Genomic DNA, 19,494 nt, shown 5'->3' with positions numbered 1-19,494 from the left:
CTTATGATCATTAAATAATAATTTTTTTGTTATCTATCTTTAATAATTGTCACCTTTTTGCGGCGAGCCTTTGAAAATTTAAATTTCATTGTAGCGATGGGTAATTATAAACACGAGTCCATTAACAAGTTATTTGAACATACAAACAGACAAAAAATGACCCGCCAAGGTTAACGAGTGTGTCATACATCTAGATCTAGTTACATAAGTCATCTTATTATTATGAATTACTGTGTACAGATGAACAGAAACGAGACGAGCCATTATAATATGTAATATGAAACATATTGTATGTTTTTGTCTTGATGTAATAAATGATAATGTAATTTATTTTATAATCACAAATATTCTTTGCGACTTTCACCCAAAATTTTTCTTCGGTACAATAATATGTATATAATTTACTTGTAGATGAGAAAGACATCTCTGTTCTCCAATTGTTACTGGATGCTATATGGATATTTTTAGAAATAAGTTAGTGTAAAACTCTGGTTTACAAAATTAAGGACTAATTTTTCAATCCTTGGTTAAAACTTATTCGTCTTAGAGTGATACTATACGAGCGGGAATCCGCTCGCCAAAGCTGCCGCAGACCTTCAAACTACACGGGACGCGGTTTATCACTGTTTTCTGTTAATTTGAACATAACGAACGAGCGCCAAGGTCCCGCGCCGAATGATGTAACGTAGCGGGAAACCGCCCGTGTAGTTTAAAGCGCCGGTTATCAGCGGCGGTTTGACGCTGCATGCGGCGGTCGAATTTGTCCCGCCTGTGAACCGCGACGGGAAACCGCGCAGTGTAGTATGCAGCATACTAACTTAAACTTTCATATAACTCTCATATTAAATTATTTAAAATTATTTCATATTAAATTGTAACTAGTGCGGTTCAGAAGCGGATTCCCGCGGCGGGAAAACCGCTCGTATAGTATCACCCTTATAACTACCATTTAAAAATGTTATTGCCCGCAATTGACAGTTTACAGGTGACATTTTAATCGTGTAATATTTTATTGGACGGGTAAGTTTTACCCTGAGATTGAAAAATCGGCCTTAAAAAAAATACCTACAAGTAAATTATTCAACTTTACTATGCAATTGATTTTTAATGAGATACAAAAAGCTTCTGAGGTTGCATAGCTAATAAAATTTTAAATAAAAACATACCACAAACATTTCTAAGCATCAATAAAATTAGAAAATCATCGCTTTAACGATAAAAGCTTATCGAGAAATAATGAACTCATTAAAATGTGTTTTTTGTTCGCAACGGCAAATATTATCGCAGTTTATTTGTCTGGTTTGCTTAAATAAGTCATAATGCATACGATTTAGTTTGGATTCGTTTATAAATTTGCGTTTTGGTATGGTGTGGACTAATGATAGACATAAAGATACAGCAGTTCAGATATAAGCTTAACCATGCAAAATAAATGTTTGCTACTTTTAAAAGCTTAATACATAAATATATAAAAATGTAGTCAGTAAAAATATGGCAAAATTTGGTGAATATTTTAATTGATATATTCATAAATCATAATCCCATATTTGGATCACCAATCGGTTGAAGATTAGCTAACAACTACACTAATTTATTATCAAAAACCCCGATTGCTTTGTCACGCTCTTTTGTTATTTTTATGAATAAAATATGTACATATTTATTATTTATAGCGTGTTATATATCTATAAGAAAACCACTCCTTTCCGCGATTGTACACTTATTCATCAAAAAACCAGAAATTCCAATACGTCTGCATTGAGATAATATTAATATGGAGACGATACCGCCTACATCACTTATGTTCCACTCAACATACGTCATGTGGCGTAACTGCTCTCAGTCGCTTGCTCGCTCATTGGCGCGAACGTCACGCTCATTTTTTATTTGTTTTAAAGTGAAACGCATCAAATATATGCCTACGTGTGTGTTACGATATTGCACAAATAATACAAAGAATACGGAAAAGTGCAAAGGAATAACTTTTCATCAGTAAGTAACTAGATAATAATATTTAAAACTTAGTTAGAGCAAAATTTTTGGCGGGCGACATTTTGTCATAGATTAAAAATTTAAGATATGACATTGGGCATGAAATAAGTGTTGTTAGTAATATTTGCTGGCGTATATTTTTATAGTATAAAATAATAATTTTACATATTTAGAAAAGCATAGACTGGTTGTTAATTGAAAAAAGGTGAAATCATGAAATATGAAAATCAATTACTCAATCACCAATTTTTTTTTGTTAATTGATTTTAATCAAGTTTTTAATTGATATTGTATTAGCTACTGACTTGAACGTATAATTGAATTATTATTTATTTATCTGCACTAATATTATAAAGAGGAAACCTTTGTTTGTTTGTTTGAAAGGAGAATGCCCATTTTTGGTACTGGTTTTTCTCATGCATCAAGACAACAATACTATTAAAAAAAATCTCGGCAATTTAGAGTCCTTCTTACCATCGGAAAATATATTTTGAACAGGGAATGTTTTGTAAAATCTAATAAGACATGTAATTGTTTAGATCCGTTATTATAGATTTAGTGTCCATTACCGGTTACCACGGTAACCAAGCGGTAACTTATTACATTTACTAAATTTTTATATGTAAATAGCTAAATGTATTAATATCGATTATTGTTTTCATTGAATCACAAAAAAAAATCAATTAACATAAAATCACTCTTTAAGGTATTGTTTATACACTGTAGGTTGTTTTAACAAAGATAGTGAAGTAAAATAATATAAATATATGTATATATAAAAAAAAATATTATTATGACATAGCTTGGTAGGTAACCAGTTATTTCTTATTTGTTTCTTTCTTCGAATATGTAGTGAAAAAATGATTCAAACAACAACAACAACAACAACATGTAAACCGAATAAAAACTCAATTGGCATTTTTTAAGTATATATTTAGATTTTCTTGAAATCCGTCCCGGAAGACTTCTGGTGCCTACCTACACTAGCCGATGAACAGATAGACTTTGTCTGAAAGCATAAGCTCTACGCATAGATTAAATATGTTAATCGAAAAATAACCTTTGGACGATAAAATGTTACCTAAATCACACATAAACCTAACTAAATCGGGGTTATTTAAGTTTTGAGGTTATTTCACATTTTTCTCAATATCTTGAAAACCCCTGTTTTTATCACAAAAAAATCAATTGGTAAAAATCTTTTGAATATCGAAGAACCCTCCAAAACCACTCTGGCATTGACGCAACACTGTACTGTGGTCCATACTTTCATGGGCATTCTCCTTTGGCACAGACAATCTTAAGACCCTGAGAAAGAACATAGGCTACTTTTTATTGCGAAATATGTGCCACGGGCGAAGCCGGGGCGGACCGCTAGTTCAGAGATAAGTAATTAATATTTTTTCTATTCAAGGTTTCCATGTCTGGGCCGTGAAGAAAGGGAAAAATTATTTTTTTTCTAAAAAAGGCTCAACTTGTAAGGAATAAAACTTCCCATAGCCCTGACTGAACCTAAAACACGAAAAAAATTAAATTATTCCATATGACGTCACTATTTACATCATCCTATATTATATGCCAGATATTGTTAGCCCCGCGTAGTAAAGTCAGTTTATACCTAAAATAAATATTAAGTAAGTACAAAGAAAATTTCAAGTCAACGTGCATGTAAGGAGTGGCACCCAATAAAATAGACTGAATGAAACAAAGTGTCGCCTCTATAGCGGTGAGTCAGTGACATCGCATAATCTATGACTGTCTAGCCGTCATTCGCGCGCCCCGCGCCGCCGCGCTTGGCGCACAGATTTTGTTCGTGGTGTCTGCTCCATATTAATATTATCTCAATGTACGTCTGTATGGCTTCCTTTCAAAAGAAATTATATCTTTATTTGGAAGTCAAGTCTTAATGGATGTAAATTGAAAAGCACACTACGAAACAGCTTTTTAAGCAAAAATGCCAACAAATTAGGCAGAACTGAAACTTGTTTTTATATTTTAATTACGAAACGAAGAAATTATGTGTCTTTTTAACATGAGATTCGATCATAAATTAATAATTCAACTCAATTCAAAATGCATTTATTTTTCACAATTTTTTACAAACTTTTATATACATTGTAAATCCCTGGTTAACCCACTAGGAAAACCTGTGCGGGATCAACCAGTGACCTCCGTCGGCTTAGCATATTTTTAACCTTAGTTTTTGACAATATAATTTGTATTAAGACACAGAAATTTTTATGTACAATCTTGTAAACTTAGTTATTGTTTTTTATTTTTATTCGTAAGAATACTTTTTAATTTCTGTATAATCCTAATCAAAATATGCATAAAACTTCGAAATTGTTTCAAAGACAATACGCTATAAAATCATAACCAATAAACCATAGACAACACATAGATGATATCAGCTGTTCCACAAATAATAAAAGAGCATAGCTATCGAATGACATAGTGCTATAAATATATTTATTTTGTATTCACAACACAATGCTCCATTGATGAAATCTAAGAAGCTTTGTGGGCGGAATTTGTAGTTATTCCAACGTGGGATGTGATGTCATGGTAGTTAATTAACATGTAGCGTAAACGTAGTGTTTTTGTATGAATTAGAATGTGTTGTATTAGGTACTTGTATGGTTTAAGTTGTTACGAATTTAACTATTAGGTATGTTAATTTGTTAACACGTTTTTTTTATTTTTATTCTTAATAAAAAATTACTCTTTATAAATAAATTTTACGTGTTGTTATTTCTGAATTTTAGTTATATTTTGACTACAATTGAATTACCTTTCAATATCAAGCCTTTTAAGTAAAGTTTTACTTGTGTTCATAGACACTTTTATGTGGTAAATTTTTACTTGGATAAACCACAAAAATCCGTTTTTTGCAAATATTTATAAGTTAAGACAATTTTACTGAAGTTAGCATTATTTACCAACTTTATTATGTTTTCAGGAGTCGAATTCAAGCACAAAGGGATACAAATTACACAATATAAAAATTACTATACTATAAGGAAGTTAAAATAATTCGTATGCAAAAATGCAACGCATGCGCGACAGGCTATAAGGCGCAGTGTTAGTGACCTCTGATTCACCTTCCTGAGCTAGACTAAATGGCGAATGCAGTTATTTCTAGATATTGACGAGAAAGTTCAATTTAAGAGGAAAGTTTGTGTTATTTTTAGAATTTCCACTTTTTTAACAGTGTGATAAATTAAAGAAAAAGTATTGATAATATATCAGTGGTTAAGTCGTAAAAATGCGTGTTTTAGTGTCATACATCCCGTTTTACATTTACATTAAAATATGTTACTTAACCTGAATGTGATTTGCATACAAAAAATTTAGAAGCGTATTCGGAATAGTCATGCAAAAAAAATTGTGAATAAAAATAAATAAAACCGGTCAAGCGCGAGTTCAAAAGGGTATATTGGTATGTCTAATTATTCTAAGTTTCTTTACGAAATCTACATTCCAATTTGATTATTAATTTAAAAACAATCGATAAAAATTAATTACCTAGTCTTTTAAAAACGTTTCATTTCTCTTCAACCAGTTCACATTCGATCTATTCCTAATTCAAAAAATTGTACCTAGTCTATTTTCTAACCAGCCAATTCAAACACAAAAAATATTCTTAATTCAAAAAAAGTAATCTATTTTCTATTCAGCCAGTTCACAAAAATCATTTATTTTTTCAATTTTTTTTTTGTAAACAGCCAGTTGCTTCCGAAAATTCTTAAAAAAATCAATTAAACCTCACCTCCTTGGTCCATGGGCCCTTGACTAGTTTGGGGTCGACCACCTTGGTCCACCGTTGCTGACATTGTACATCGGATCTGTCCGGGAACTGGGCGGCTATCATCTCCCAGTTCTCTTTGTATATGCGCACGTACATTTTAAGTTTCGCGTCCTGAAATTATTATTTACAACAATGGTTTTTGTAGAATCTCTAGATCTGTTTTGATTTTCGCAAAACAATTAAAATAAAAAATAAATATTTATCAACCTATTCTCAGCTGGAATTCGTCATTCCAACATTATTAAAACACAAATTCCACGTCGTAAATTAATCGAAAATGGCTTAGATTAAACATGATTTTATAATTCTCGTCTTCGTTTTTAAATTTATTTATGTTTGGGTATTTTTTAAAGAGAAATCATTCCAATTAATATTTTCGAGTTGTAACCATCTTTAGAATAAGTACCTACGTCTACAATAAACAAAACAACTTATAAACCAAGTGATTAACATCAACATTACACATGTGTGATGAATGTGTAATAACTAATAATCCTAGTTTTTTTTTCTACAGATGTCACAGATAATTATTTGCCTCTACCTCATCTTTGGTCCATCTTCCCCTATTACAGTTCTTCCTCGGGCCAGAACTTTTGGATGTATGTAACGCATCGTCGTATGCCGCCGAGTCGTCGCTGTAGTCGCTCGACTCCGAATCATTGCCGCTACGTCTGTAACAAAAAAAAATAGATTAAGATGGGTGCGTAGTCGAAATTCGATAGACTAGGATGGGTTTATAGTGGAAATTCGAAATTTTTAACACGCATATTGTGATTTTAACACGCTTCACTTGTAAGTATGTTTGTATATTCAAATAAAGATTTTATTTATTATTTATTATTATACAGTAACTGACTCCTTTCAACCAGATTTTGACCAACTTTAAAAAGACTGATTTAAATCAAATTTTGTACGCTTGTCCAGGAGCGTGTTTATTTATTTTGGAATACGATGTTGGTTAACTCGGTAGTCGGAATTCAACATTCTTAATGACGATAACATTTACATTTGACAAATCAGCATTGTAATACGAAAAAAACGATGTATAATATAATCGCTACACGTAAAAGGATCAATAAAATACATGTGAGAAGACCACCCACGACGCTTTAATATACTTACTCGACAATTAAAGGCTTTATTTAATTGAAGGTATGAAATGACATGCAGTGTCATCAAATAATATTAAGAACCTACGGCAATAAGACTACATACAGTTGTATATACAAAAAGTAGTTTATTGTGACAATAGGTAGGTAATTTAAGAGTTAAGGCACAGGATAAGGGCTTATAAATGATATGAAAACATTAAAAACACCTAGATCATTGTTTCCAGAAAACTTCCTCAGACATATTGACAAATGAAACCAGTATTTTATGTATTTTTAACGAGCAATATAGCTTCCAGTGTTCTGGATGAAAAATACGTGTTACTTAAGAAAAGTAATGGCAGCCATAATCATTATAGAGATGTGTAAGTAATTATTTGATTTGAATTGTTGAAATATTGATTTCATTTACAAAAGTTTCTCTCTTAAAAAGCAATTACGTTTCTTACACTTTAAGTGAGATTTATTGCAATGACCTTTTTCTTATCATGCACATTTGGTAAACCTATTGTGAGACCTGTATGCACTCAACACGTCTTGGTAACACGTCATGTTAAACCTTGTGAATATTTATTGTATAGATTCCTAGAAGTAAGGATAAGAAATACTCGAACAGGGTCATAAATAAAGGTATAATTTTGAGTGTTGTATAGTTATATAGCTCTTAGGGAGCTGTTCACTGTGATCCTTCAGACTGTTAAGACATACCTCCGATACTCTATTTAAAGATAAATAAAGTGACTATCTTCCTACAACAAAGTGCTTGAATTAAAAAATTAATCACACCACTATCCATAATCCCAATATGAATTATACGAATTTTATTTTATCTATTGAATAACTACAAAGTTTCTTATTATCTTTTATGAAACTTCATTTGCGAACATGTACATGTAATTTCGATGTATAATGACGATTCAAAAGAGCTTCTAAAGGAAATCTGTGCTAAGTACGAAAATGTTTTAGTTAGAGTTTATTTATAGCTATAATAATACTGTACGGAACTACACGCTACATCGAACTTGACCGGTTTAACATAACCTTGGGAATGCGATGAAGCTTTTAATTTTTTGTAGCTTGTTAAAGTAAAAGACTATTAAAGAAATCAGCAATTCAATTGTTAAATTATCTTAATTAATTGTTAAGAAATGCGTATTGTTTTTGTTTTCTACTTATTAGGAAAACTTTACGGTCATAAACAAAAGAGTACCAAAGGAGAAAGTTTTTAGCCATCCTAATCAAATTTGAGCCATGGCAGCCAATATCGATTGAGACTAGCCAACTGAGCAGGAGATATAATTTTACAGTGCACAGTACAAATATATGAGTAGTTTCATAAAATTATTTCAAATGTAAATCGTAATCTCTTATCCGCTACGAACGAGCTACATTTTCAATCAATCTACGAATGGCTACAAGGTGAAGGCGGCAAGGCAAGCTTTAATCTTTATCTCACTTTTACACATCGTAGTTTAATTCGCTTAGATGGCTTTAATCTCAAAGCTATTTATACTTCAAAGCAATTCCCTTTAATAACCACGAGCCAATTAATCATTACGACATTACATAGGTATACGATCATCAGAAAAAAGTGGCGCCAATCTTTCTTTGGCGCGTGAACGCGTAGAATAGGAATTCTAGGAAGAAGGACAGTGCATTTTTATGCATCCTTTCTACACGTACTTTTAGTCAAATATGAGCCTTTTGTTGCTTGTTATAAAGCCTTAAATAGCATCCGTATAAGCTCGTATTAAACGAGTTCCCGTAATGGCTATTGAAAATACGTGAATACCGGTTTTAGGTCCAATAATAATACTCGTCTCCGTATTTCGATGAGGTAAGAATTGGAATAAATATGTGTTTAATACCGGCATCAGCTGATGGGGAACATGTTTCATTCATCGACTGGTTTTATATTTTATCTGTCACTTTGAGTCGCGCCGGTCGCTTTTGTCTGGTGTGATCCAACCTTGGGACAATAATGGGTGTCAAATAAGCTATTGCTGTATTATGGTGCAATTGTATCCAGCTAAAATTCTCAACGCTCTAACGAAAAATAGTGAAAGAACAATCAAAGCCCCATATGGGTAGACCATCAAAATCATATGCCTAGAATCTGTAACGTGGTTTGTCTATCGCTCAAAAACAGGAATAACTTGATTGGAAGACTTGTCTTAAAAAAGAGACTTTTTTTTCAATTCTTTATTTATCTAAACTTAAATAAAATGTATATAAAATAGCATTACAACTGCAAGGTGTTGGTGTTACACTTTACAGTATGCTTGGACTACTAATTAATTTTATTTGTGGTGTCTTAAATTAAGCGTTACAAAAAAATTGACCTCTTAATTAGCATATAAATAGACCTGAAATACCGCGTAGGTTACTTTACAAAAATATAACAAGTAAACACGATCTTAAAGCTTTGAAGAAATATGTCTCCACATTCGTACATTATTCAGCCTATTTCGAAATAAACAGCATACTAGACGTTACATATTAAAATATCCTGCATAATTGAACGAAATGTATTCAAGGATGTCTCAGTCCTTTGTTCATACATATCCCGATGTTCATTAATTGTATTTATGAGCGCTATTTATCCGCTAAGCTTACGTCATTTTAACATCTAATCTCCAGTGAGGCCCACCAACGCTTACCGACAATTCTCAAACGAAACCGGAATCGCTGATATGAATGTTTTGAATGAACACATATTTCTTATCATTTTTGCCTTCACTAAACGCAGACTTGTAAATGGAACTTGGAAGTTAACTACCAATGTCGTAAGATTTTGTTAATTCTTATTTACGACGAGGATTTTGATTATAGGGTAAGTTTTCTCAATGAAGTTTAGGAGATGCCTTTTTTCTCATGCATTGTGTATCATCTGATGTCAGAAGTATAATATAATCTTGTATACCATCAATTGAAAACATTACATGATTAGTCGCAAAAAGATCGCAAACGTACTAAGTAGGTACATGTTGTTATTACTTATTGTATTGTCTAGGTTGCAGACGTACAGCTGAACGCAAACTACCTTCAAACAAATTGTGAAAACTTACTCAAATAACATCACGACGATTTATCCAAACAACACAGTACACTCCATTATTCACTAAACATTACAGACTAGTTATTAATTGCACAAGATTATCCCGTGGTTCCCGCCAAAACGACTCACATTCTCCGACGCACACGCATTGAAAGTCACTGGCACACTAATAAAAGAAATCAGCACTTGCATGTGTGGGTAAGTATGAATACAATGCACGCACACACCCACGTAGCAAATAAGGGTGAATACAAAACCCCTAACTGTGTTCGATAAGGACGAAATATATATTTCGAACGTGTGAGCGAGACAACCGACCAGGTACCCTTCAGCCCTCTGGGAAGTGACGCAATGGAAAGGTGCAAGCAGGTGCTGGCAATGTGTTTAGAAAAAGAAAAATATATTTCTTTCTATAGGATAGGTCAGCGCCGTAACTAAGTTATATTATTACCTTCCGTATGCTATAAAATAAATTAAATTGAACATGATAGTTTTTAATGCCTCAATTCGAAACCTATTCATGTAGGTTCTACAATATGTTTAATTTACCTAAGCAATTATTTACATGCAATAGTTTGTAATTCCCCTACCCTAAAAAATCTTGATCTACTAAGTTTACCCGTAAAAATTGATTACAATCCCACAAACAATAACAAGCATGAAGTAACAAATCTTTGCAATATTTACAGACCTTATTCTCTTTAAAGTCGTAAAGCGAAATTCTAAGAAAATTGCAAGTTTTCGATCGCAAAACGGGCCCTTGACAAAATCAACAAAAAATTCTGTTTGAACGGATGCTACGCTAATTCTGAAACGGGGGTTCTGTTTTTGCGAAATTCGATGAGTTACAAATGTCAGCTGATTTGAAACATGTTGGTTTTAAACCGTTGTTTAAACAGTTAATAGTCCTGCATGTTATGCAGTTTATTTATATACGAATACGTGACTTGTAGTATTTTTACGTGTGCACATAAATTATATAACAGATTGTAAATCAACTTCCTGTCATATTAACAATGATAAGACTTCAATCAATTCCTTAAATTTAAGGGCAATGCCAGATACGAAAGCTTTTAATCAGATAAGTAACTTTTTCACATAGCCTTTAGAGTAGCGGTATGGTCTTAAAGTATTTCGCTTTAATTTTTGAAGGTCAAAATGTAAAGAGAAGGTCAATATTTTAAAAGAAGTATTAAACATGTAATGAAATTTCCGTCAACATAGCATATTGGAACAAGGTATTTTGTTTTCCATTAATAAATGGAAAACTATTTATGTAGTAAGGCTTTCTTATGGTTTGAACCTATCCATTAATAAGCGGAAATAGACTATCAGAACATACAATGAAATCATCAGGACCCTAGCAAGGTAGGCAAATTCTAATTACAATAAGGAAGCTTTGGTTCCACCTGCCACCCTTGGACAAGATTGTGGTCGCGATAAAACGGAAACTGTCTTAACTAAATCGGTGAGGTCATTAACAATGGCAGGAACAAAGAAATTTTACTATTGGTAACGGATGTACATAATATTATAGGTATGTAATGATTACAATAGACTATATAGGGTGGCTTTTGTAATATGTTACGTACGAGCGTAATTACGTATGTACGTCCAATGAAGGGGCAATGCTTAAAACTATTCGAAGCTTTCGAAGCATCTACGGGGTAGATCTTCCTTTGATCAAATATGAAACATTGAAAACCTCATGTTTGGTAGCCATCCGCTTCTATAAAAGGTCCTTTAGACCCACGAGTATAGCTATAGCTATAAAATATAATTACAACGAGAGAATATTAATTTCTAAGCTTGATTATCATAACAATCGATACCATGCGGGCTCGCTTTTGATGTTTACCCAAATTAATTGTAAGTTTATAAACAAATATAAAGATAATTAACCGTTATTTCATCAATCCTTTCTCATCACGCATTCTAGCAAACCACCCACGCATGAACCATCGCAAATAACATAATATTTACGAAACCTTAAGACCGTCAACTTCCTTGCTTCACGAGGGTTCCAAGGAAGTGTCCAGTTAATACACTCATATTCCGTACTTCCTGCTCGTCCCCCAGTCTTCACTGCGTCGCTTTCTAATTCAAACTAGTTTTAGTACTGTTTACTGATACACAACGTATTGACAGATCTCTATTGACAAGTTTCAGGGCCAGTGACCAGTACTTTGGATACGTACTATTCAAATTTTGAAGAGAAACACAATTATTTGTGTCGTGTGTCGTTTTTAAGAACAAGAGAATAAGAACCAAACACACTTTTCTAAAATGTCACTAGAACTTTATGTTGTTGTGACTTTGTTGATAAATTCCCATAATTACAATGCAATCTTGTGCAATTTACACAAACATTCACCATTACAACCCATATCTGTGCGATCATTTAACATTATATCTGGACGCATGACTAGTTTCTGTTCCCAGGACACTTTTTCTAAGACACGGCAACTAGAAATAACAAATGAATGGGCAGAATTACATTGCGATTATTTCTAAGAAGTATTAAGTGAAAATGTATAAATACCGGTGGGATTCTATAAACATTCATTGAATTTTGTTTTGTTTACAAATCAACATTGTTTATAAGTTTGCTTTTCGTTATTCGATTTGTGGGTGAATGTAATTCATAGAACAACAATTTGAGCGTACAATTTATTTTGTTCATAGCTCTTCTCGAGCTTTATGTAAAACCCACCATATAATTAACAAGATTTGTTTATGGATTAAATCATTTTGGGTTGATAATATAAGTTAAAAATCAATTCCTCGATTTTATTACTTAAACTATATTATTGCTTATGATATTTTAATTTCATACACTAACATTTACATTTTATTAAAATATCGATAACTAAGAGAAGAAGATACATTTAATAAAACCATTCATATGTGGGATGAAATCGTGATAGGGATTGTGGAATCTCGTAAAACCTGTTCTTAGGACGGCATTATTGTATTACTTTTCCCATCCTAACCTATTTTCTACGGAACGCCTAGTGGGTGGTAAAAACTTTATTATTTACTCATTACACGCAAAAAATACCTCTTTTAATGAAAAATTACTTTATAGAGGAATTTATTTTATGTCATTAAATCTAGCAATAAAAAACTCAAAGGTGACTGATATAGTGATCTATCAACGCACAGCCCAAACCACTGGACGTATCGGGCTGAAATTTGGCATGCATCCGCTAAGAAAGGATTTACCGAAATTCTTGCGGGAACGGGGAAAAATGGGATACACGTACAAAGTCGTGGGCGGAAGCTAGTCTAGCAATAAAATAACCATTAGCAAAGATATATAAAATCCACAAGAATCTATCTGTAACATAAGCTTGTTTTTAGTTTTATTTTGATCGTAAAATGAAATAATAAAATTCCTCTGCGGGAGATGTACACATCATAAGATTAGCGTAATTGTTTGATCAGTTACGCATATGTGATATGGGTCAAACAAGTCTACCGAGCTGGCATGTTGTTTTGGAGATTGAATAAAGCTAAAATAATAGCTGAAAAATAAGCATAGGATAGATGCAACCAAAAAACTAAAGCAAAAGTTTTTTTTTTTATGTTTTTATCATTTATAAATGTAAAGTATATAAAAGGAAAGGAGATGTGTTGAGAGTATAATACATACAAGTAAATCGTAACGAAGCGTCTTTTTTGCTATGTAATAATGGTATGTACATCAACACCCATGCCTACATTTGGACAATTAGTATATAGACATACAGGTAAAACTATAGGTATTACATAATATACTTTTAAAACGTGCCTACAAATTGCCGGTTATTATCAAGGTACCTATACGTAAAACTATAGAACCTCTACAATTCCACCAAGTAACAAAGGCATGTCAGCTCATATAAACAAGACCACAGTGACTGATAACACGACACCGGATTCTGTTTCGAGAAAGCACTTATGAGGTCTCGCCATGTAACAGAATACGTTCAATCGTATGGAAGTAACAAGTTATTGCGCAGTTTCACACAGTTTGATGGAAAAAATTGCTATCAGGTTTAAGATGTTCATTGAGAGTAGCGGATGCTTTGGGTAAGTTGTGGTTGCTATGGTAACACAATATATACTCATACCATAGAAATCTAAATAACAAGACACATAGAAGTGCTATAATGTCATAATTCGTATGAAAACCGCTGTCGCCAAAATCAACACATTTAAACCGATAGCACACCCCGGACACTCCATACAAAATTATCGTTTTGACAGTCACACTGTAGAGACTGCAAATGTGTGTGTTAACGCTTTATGGTTGGCACATTTTTGACTAGCGTAAAAAAAAATTCGCGTTCTTCTGATGAAATACATCCGTAAACAGCACAATATCTAACCATTTTCTACGAAAAACGATAATCACAAATCCAAAATAATAAAATTACTTTAAGTCAATTTGATTAATGTTGTCAATCTTCGTTGCGTATCGTCCCTGTAGAAAAATATGGACCATTTTATGTCTGATCGTGCGGGGTGAGGTAAGTGTTTCATTTTGGCGGGAGGCGGAGAGTGTCCGTTCTGTAGCGTTTAGCTACTAAGTATTATGTATTCTGTGCCGATAGCTAAACAGTACACACAAGTAAACTATGCCTTTTATTGGACAGCTTGATTTTAGCGAAAACTAACTTATATATTAAATTAAGCTTTTGAATATGTATCCTAACGCACGAATTTACGGTTTATTTTAGAATAACACCCCTAAGTATATGAGACGTTTTGTTTCTTTTTGCTCCAATACGAAAAAATCCGGCTTTTCTACAACAGAGGTTGTCAATTTTCAATAGATATAACTTTGAACATAAACTCATAGAAATAAGGTTGAAATTTGAAAGCTGTAGCTCAAAATGGTCTTCTTACTGTCGCTTCTTGGTTACAGGACAACCTTTTAACCTTGAATATTGACAAAACTAAATTCATTAGTTTCAATATAACGAGTCGCTCTGCCCCACCTACGTCGCTAAATCTTCAACTCCATTCGTGTACAAACTCTTCTTCTTGTTTATGTCCATCAATTGTAGAAGTTAACGAAATAAAATATTTGGGAGTCATCATTGATTCCAAACTTTCCTGGGAACCTCAGATAAATACACTGTGCACCAGGATTAGAAAGCTTATACACATATTTAAAAAATTACGTTCAGTTGCCGATGCTCATACAATAAAATTAGTTTACAAAGCACTCTGCGAATCCATTATTTCTTATTGCATTTCAGTCTGGGGAGGCAGTGGTTCCACCATTATGCTTAAAATTGAGCGTGCTCAACAGGCAATACTCAAAGTTGCTTACAAGAAACCTTTTCGGTACGCTACTTCTACACTCTACGCCGACGCAAAAGTTCTGTCAGTCCGTCAACTTTACATTCTGGCTACCGCACAAAAGTTCCACAAAATGTCTAAGCAAACCTTTGCACCAACATCAAGAGCCCCAAGACGATTCAATTTCACGCTTCCGAAATCTAATACCTATTTTGTCAAACGCTTTTATAGCCATAGGGGCCCTTTCCTCTACAATAAGTTTATTAAAAGATTAAATGTAAATATAGTAAATGCATCAATATATATTTTTAAAAAGAGATTAGAACAACTTTTACTTAACTTAAATTATAGTGAAACTGAAGCATTGCTTGTCAGTGAAAAATAAAACACACATACATATATACACATTACACACACGCACACACACACACACATATATATATATATACACACACACACACACACATAAACACACACACACACACACACACACACACACACACTCACACTCACTCACACATACACTGGAGTTTGTTAATATTTTGTCAATATTTTATTTTTCGTTTTTTATTATTATATTTCTTACACTGCAATTAAAAATACCTACTTAATTTTTAGAAATTAAAAAATACTTCTGTTACATAGGAAGAGACTAGTTTCCCGCAACACAGGGGATCCTAGTGTGGGGACTAGTGTATCTATTAAGTGCCCGCTATAATATGCAATTTTTACTGTACTACATATTCGAAACTATTGTACACTGTGTTATGAATCAAATAAACGATTTTTATTTTATTATTTTATTATTTTTTTATTTTAATTTGTGTTAAACGTGATAATAAGAATGGTCGGCTGTGTCATTCATTGTTATTTCGATTACTATGGTGACACTCGTAATACTTGTAAATATTCTTTAATTTTAAGGAAAAACGGCATTATTTCTAAAAAAAAATATTTACCGATGAAATGTTATTCCTTTATTAGTATAATTACAACTTGTGGAAGTATTTCCGCAATGGGAAATGCTGAAACACACCATGTTTACACACGCACGTCTCTAGAGCAACTGAACAGCGACGAATGCACTTGTGGTATGGTTACCACCTGAGCGGCGACAATGTCATGCGCGCTTACGACTTCTAGTGTCTTGTTATTTAGATTTCTATGACTCATACTGTAGAGAGTTAAAGGTTCTTACTTTGTAGGGGGGTGATCTTCGGAAGTACTTGGTCATGAAAATTTTTTCACTAACAGAAAGTTAAACTAAAACTATTGAATACTATTGAAGAGTAACATAGGCTATGTTAAATCGGAGCGTAGCTAGCCGAAGCAAGCAACTAGTAATTTACCATTAATTAACTTGTCCATCTTTCTTTGTCTTCGAACAAAACATAATTATGGTGTATTTGGTGTTATAATTATTTCAAAATTTGTTATATTTTATCAAAAAATAAAATATGATTCATATCATCAATCTAACTATGCTTGTTAAAACACGGTAAAAATATAAGCTATATAAGGCATGATTAAACTTCAATAGACATTAACCTATTTATATTATAATCAGTTAAATAGAAAAGTATTCTTTTAATCTACATATCCTCACTGCGCATTATCGTCAATGATACAATTGACCAAGCGCATAAATAAATTTGACAAAAAGAATGTTATTAGATGAACCTATTGAATTCTTCTCAAGTGTGAGTTGAAACCGTGAGAGCTTACTATTTTGTCTGGTCACTATTACTCTAGTGAAGGGATTATTTTAAATAGGAAAGTATAATAGGGTTATTTGAAGCCACTATTCATGAAGCAGGGATCGCAAACCTTTCAATGTTAATAATGTTGATATACATTGGCACATAATTTTTTGTAATTAATAGGTACAAGACATTGTATTACTATAATAATTATCGCCAAAAATATTACTATCAACATTTCTGATGTACAAAAAGATAATAATTAAATTGTTAAACAATGTTGTCAAGTAATTAATAAAAAAAATATTCACCTTGAATGAAATATGATGAGCCTACTAAAATTAAAATAAGCATACAGATAATTATCAAACAAAAACACCTTACATAATCTTAACCAGCTTGTACCAAATGTTGATAGCAGCTGGCATCTATGATAGCGAGGCTAATCTAAGAATAAATAAGGGTAGATGTTAGAACAGGTTCACTATATTTTGTAAGACAAACGAATACCACGTACACATAAAGGAGTGTGTCTATTCATTTTCTCACGGACCATGATTTAGCGCTATGGGATTAGTTTCATTGTGTGCGTTGCAGAAAGATTTTTTTATGAATGCAACGTCAACATGAATTAATGAAGATAAATATAGAGATGTATGAGGGATTATCACATATCTATGTGCAAGAATTGATGATTAATTACTAAATTTGAAATTAATTTGTCCATCCAGACGACTAGTTTTTAATTTGTACTCAGTTTTTTTTTTTCGATATAATTTAAAGATGTTTAAAATAATCATATACCACATATGATTTATATCACGAGAGAATAATGAAAGGTTAATAATTAAAATATAAATATAAAAGAACGCAGAAACCTTATACGTACGTCGGCTACGATAAAAACAAAATTATAAAATCTCCGGGCAACTTCCGACGTGTTTATTAAACGTGGGATCCAGGTTTTTGTTGAAAACTTAAAACCAGTCCACCATATGCCGTCGATGACACATTAAACACATTTTGTTTTTGCTTGTTAGCAAAACGGACCACTTAAACCTTCAGTTATCGTGTGATAAAACTATTTTTGGATGTGACGATATGTTTATGGTGTTCGAATCAAAGATAACGACAGCTGAAAATGTTATTGATTCTGTGGGGATAGATACTGTTACTTGAAATGTCTGCGCAAATGGCAAAGCGCAAAAGGTCAATATTATTCTGCATGTTAAGGACTACTTATTAAATTTTGACAACACATTATAAAGAACCAGCGCAATAGTTTATGAAATACAATAAAGGTTTTCTAAAAAAGGTACAAAGCGCAGACTTATAAGACCTTGCATAAACTTGGTCCTTCAAGTCTGACCACCTTAGCAACTATTAGAAAAGATAAAACGGTGACATGCCTTATACAATAATTCTTTAAGTACCTACGTCGAAGGTAATGTAGGCATTTTTAATTTAAAAAGGACATTAGGCTAGCAATAAATGTGGGGTGAGTTATAAAGGGACAGCTGTTGTATGATTACCATCGCATAGACGATGGGTGGTTCTCCCTTACAGTGCCCTAAAACGTAATATCCGACCATTTATAACTTGTACTTTAACTACCAGAATTTCAAAGTTTTATTATAATTTTCAAGGCTAGTTAGTATTTTTCAAAATATGGATCACCTGTTAATAGACATTAATTCAGCAGAATTATCATTTTTATTTATTGATTTATAGTCTGTAATAGAACACTTAAAATGATATCAGATTATAAAAATTAAAAAATAAATGTAGGTAATTTATTTTCAAATGTAAGCCAAAAACAAAATAATATTTGATGTTTTACTGGAACTTAAAAATCCCTAATGACTCGTCTAGAATTCAGATTAAGTAAACCATGACATCATACACTCCGATCAACGCACATGTAATTTATCAAGTGGTCACCCAAACTTCCAGGGCTAATGAAAACGCGCGGGATTCCATAAATTGTATCAATCACAAAGCCAAGACATTGACCGGTTGCAAGCAGCTTTCGTTATAAAAAATTGTATTATTATATAACAAAGGTCTAAGGGTTGTTCACCTGGGCATTACCCCAAGATTAATGTCTTGAACAATGACTCCTGCGCACATGGCCTGACATTTCTGAACCCCGTGTGTTTTTTACGTTTTTTACCCTACTTCCTCCCTTTCTTACAATTATTGAGCACGCGCTAAAGGTGTCTAGAGAAAGCGCTAATGAACCATTTACTGCTTTTGTTGTGACGTTTTAATAAATAAAGGTCGATTCGTTGTGAATTAATAAATAAAAAGTTTAACATGTGTTGCGAATTCCCAATAACTATATTATGGAATCTACTAATTGATATTGACACGTTTTATGGTATCTCACTACCACATTTCGTGTTCAAATGTTAGAAGAATATTAAGAATGTGTTTTTAATTAATGCTTTCATCGAATGATAAATATGCATGAAATTAAATCTTATTTTTGATGTTACCGTCCTTAAAAATGCTTTTTTTACCAAAAACAGCTGT

The 19,494-nt window shown here is 32.6% G+C and overlaps 1 protein-coding gene across 5 annotated transcripts in view; it reads right to left on the bottom strand.

The window, feature by feature from the left end:
* LOC123703154 (myb protein) overlaps positions 1–19,494 on the bottom strand; it is a 54,024-nt gene that overhangs the window by 19,159 nt on the left and 15,371 nt on the right. For all 5 annotated transcript variants that reach the window (XM_045651060.1, XM_045651059.1, XM_045651061.1 and 2 more), the window contains 2 exons: positions 6,342–6,471; positions 5,762–5,911 (listed from right to left, as the gene is read on the bottom strand). In XM_045651060.1, the coding sequence (XP_045507016.1) occupies positions 5,762–5,911; positions 6,342–6,471 (280 nt within the window). The remainder of the gene's footprint in view (positions 1–5,761; positions 5,912–6,341; positions 6,472–19,494) is intronic.

Source organism: Colias croceus, chromosome 25 (assembly GCF_905220415.1).
Source record: "Colias croceus chromosome 25, ilColCroc2.1".
Lineage (NCBI taxonomy): Eukaryota > Metazoa > Arthropoda > Insecta > Lepidoptera > Pieridae > Colias > Colias croceus.
This window is presented reverse-complemented; position numbering and strand designations above follow the sequence as displayed.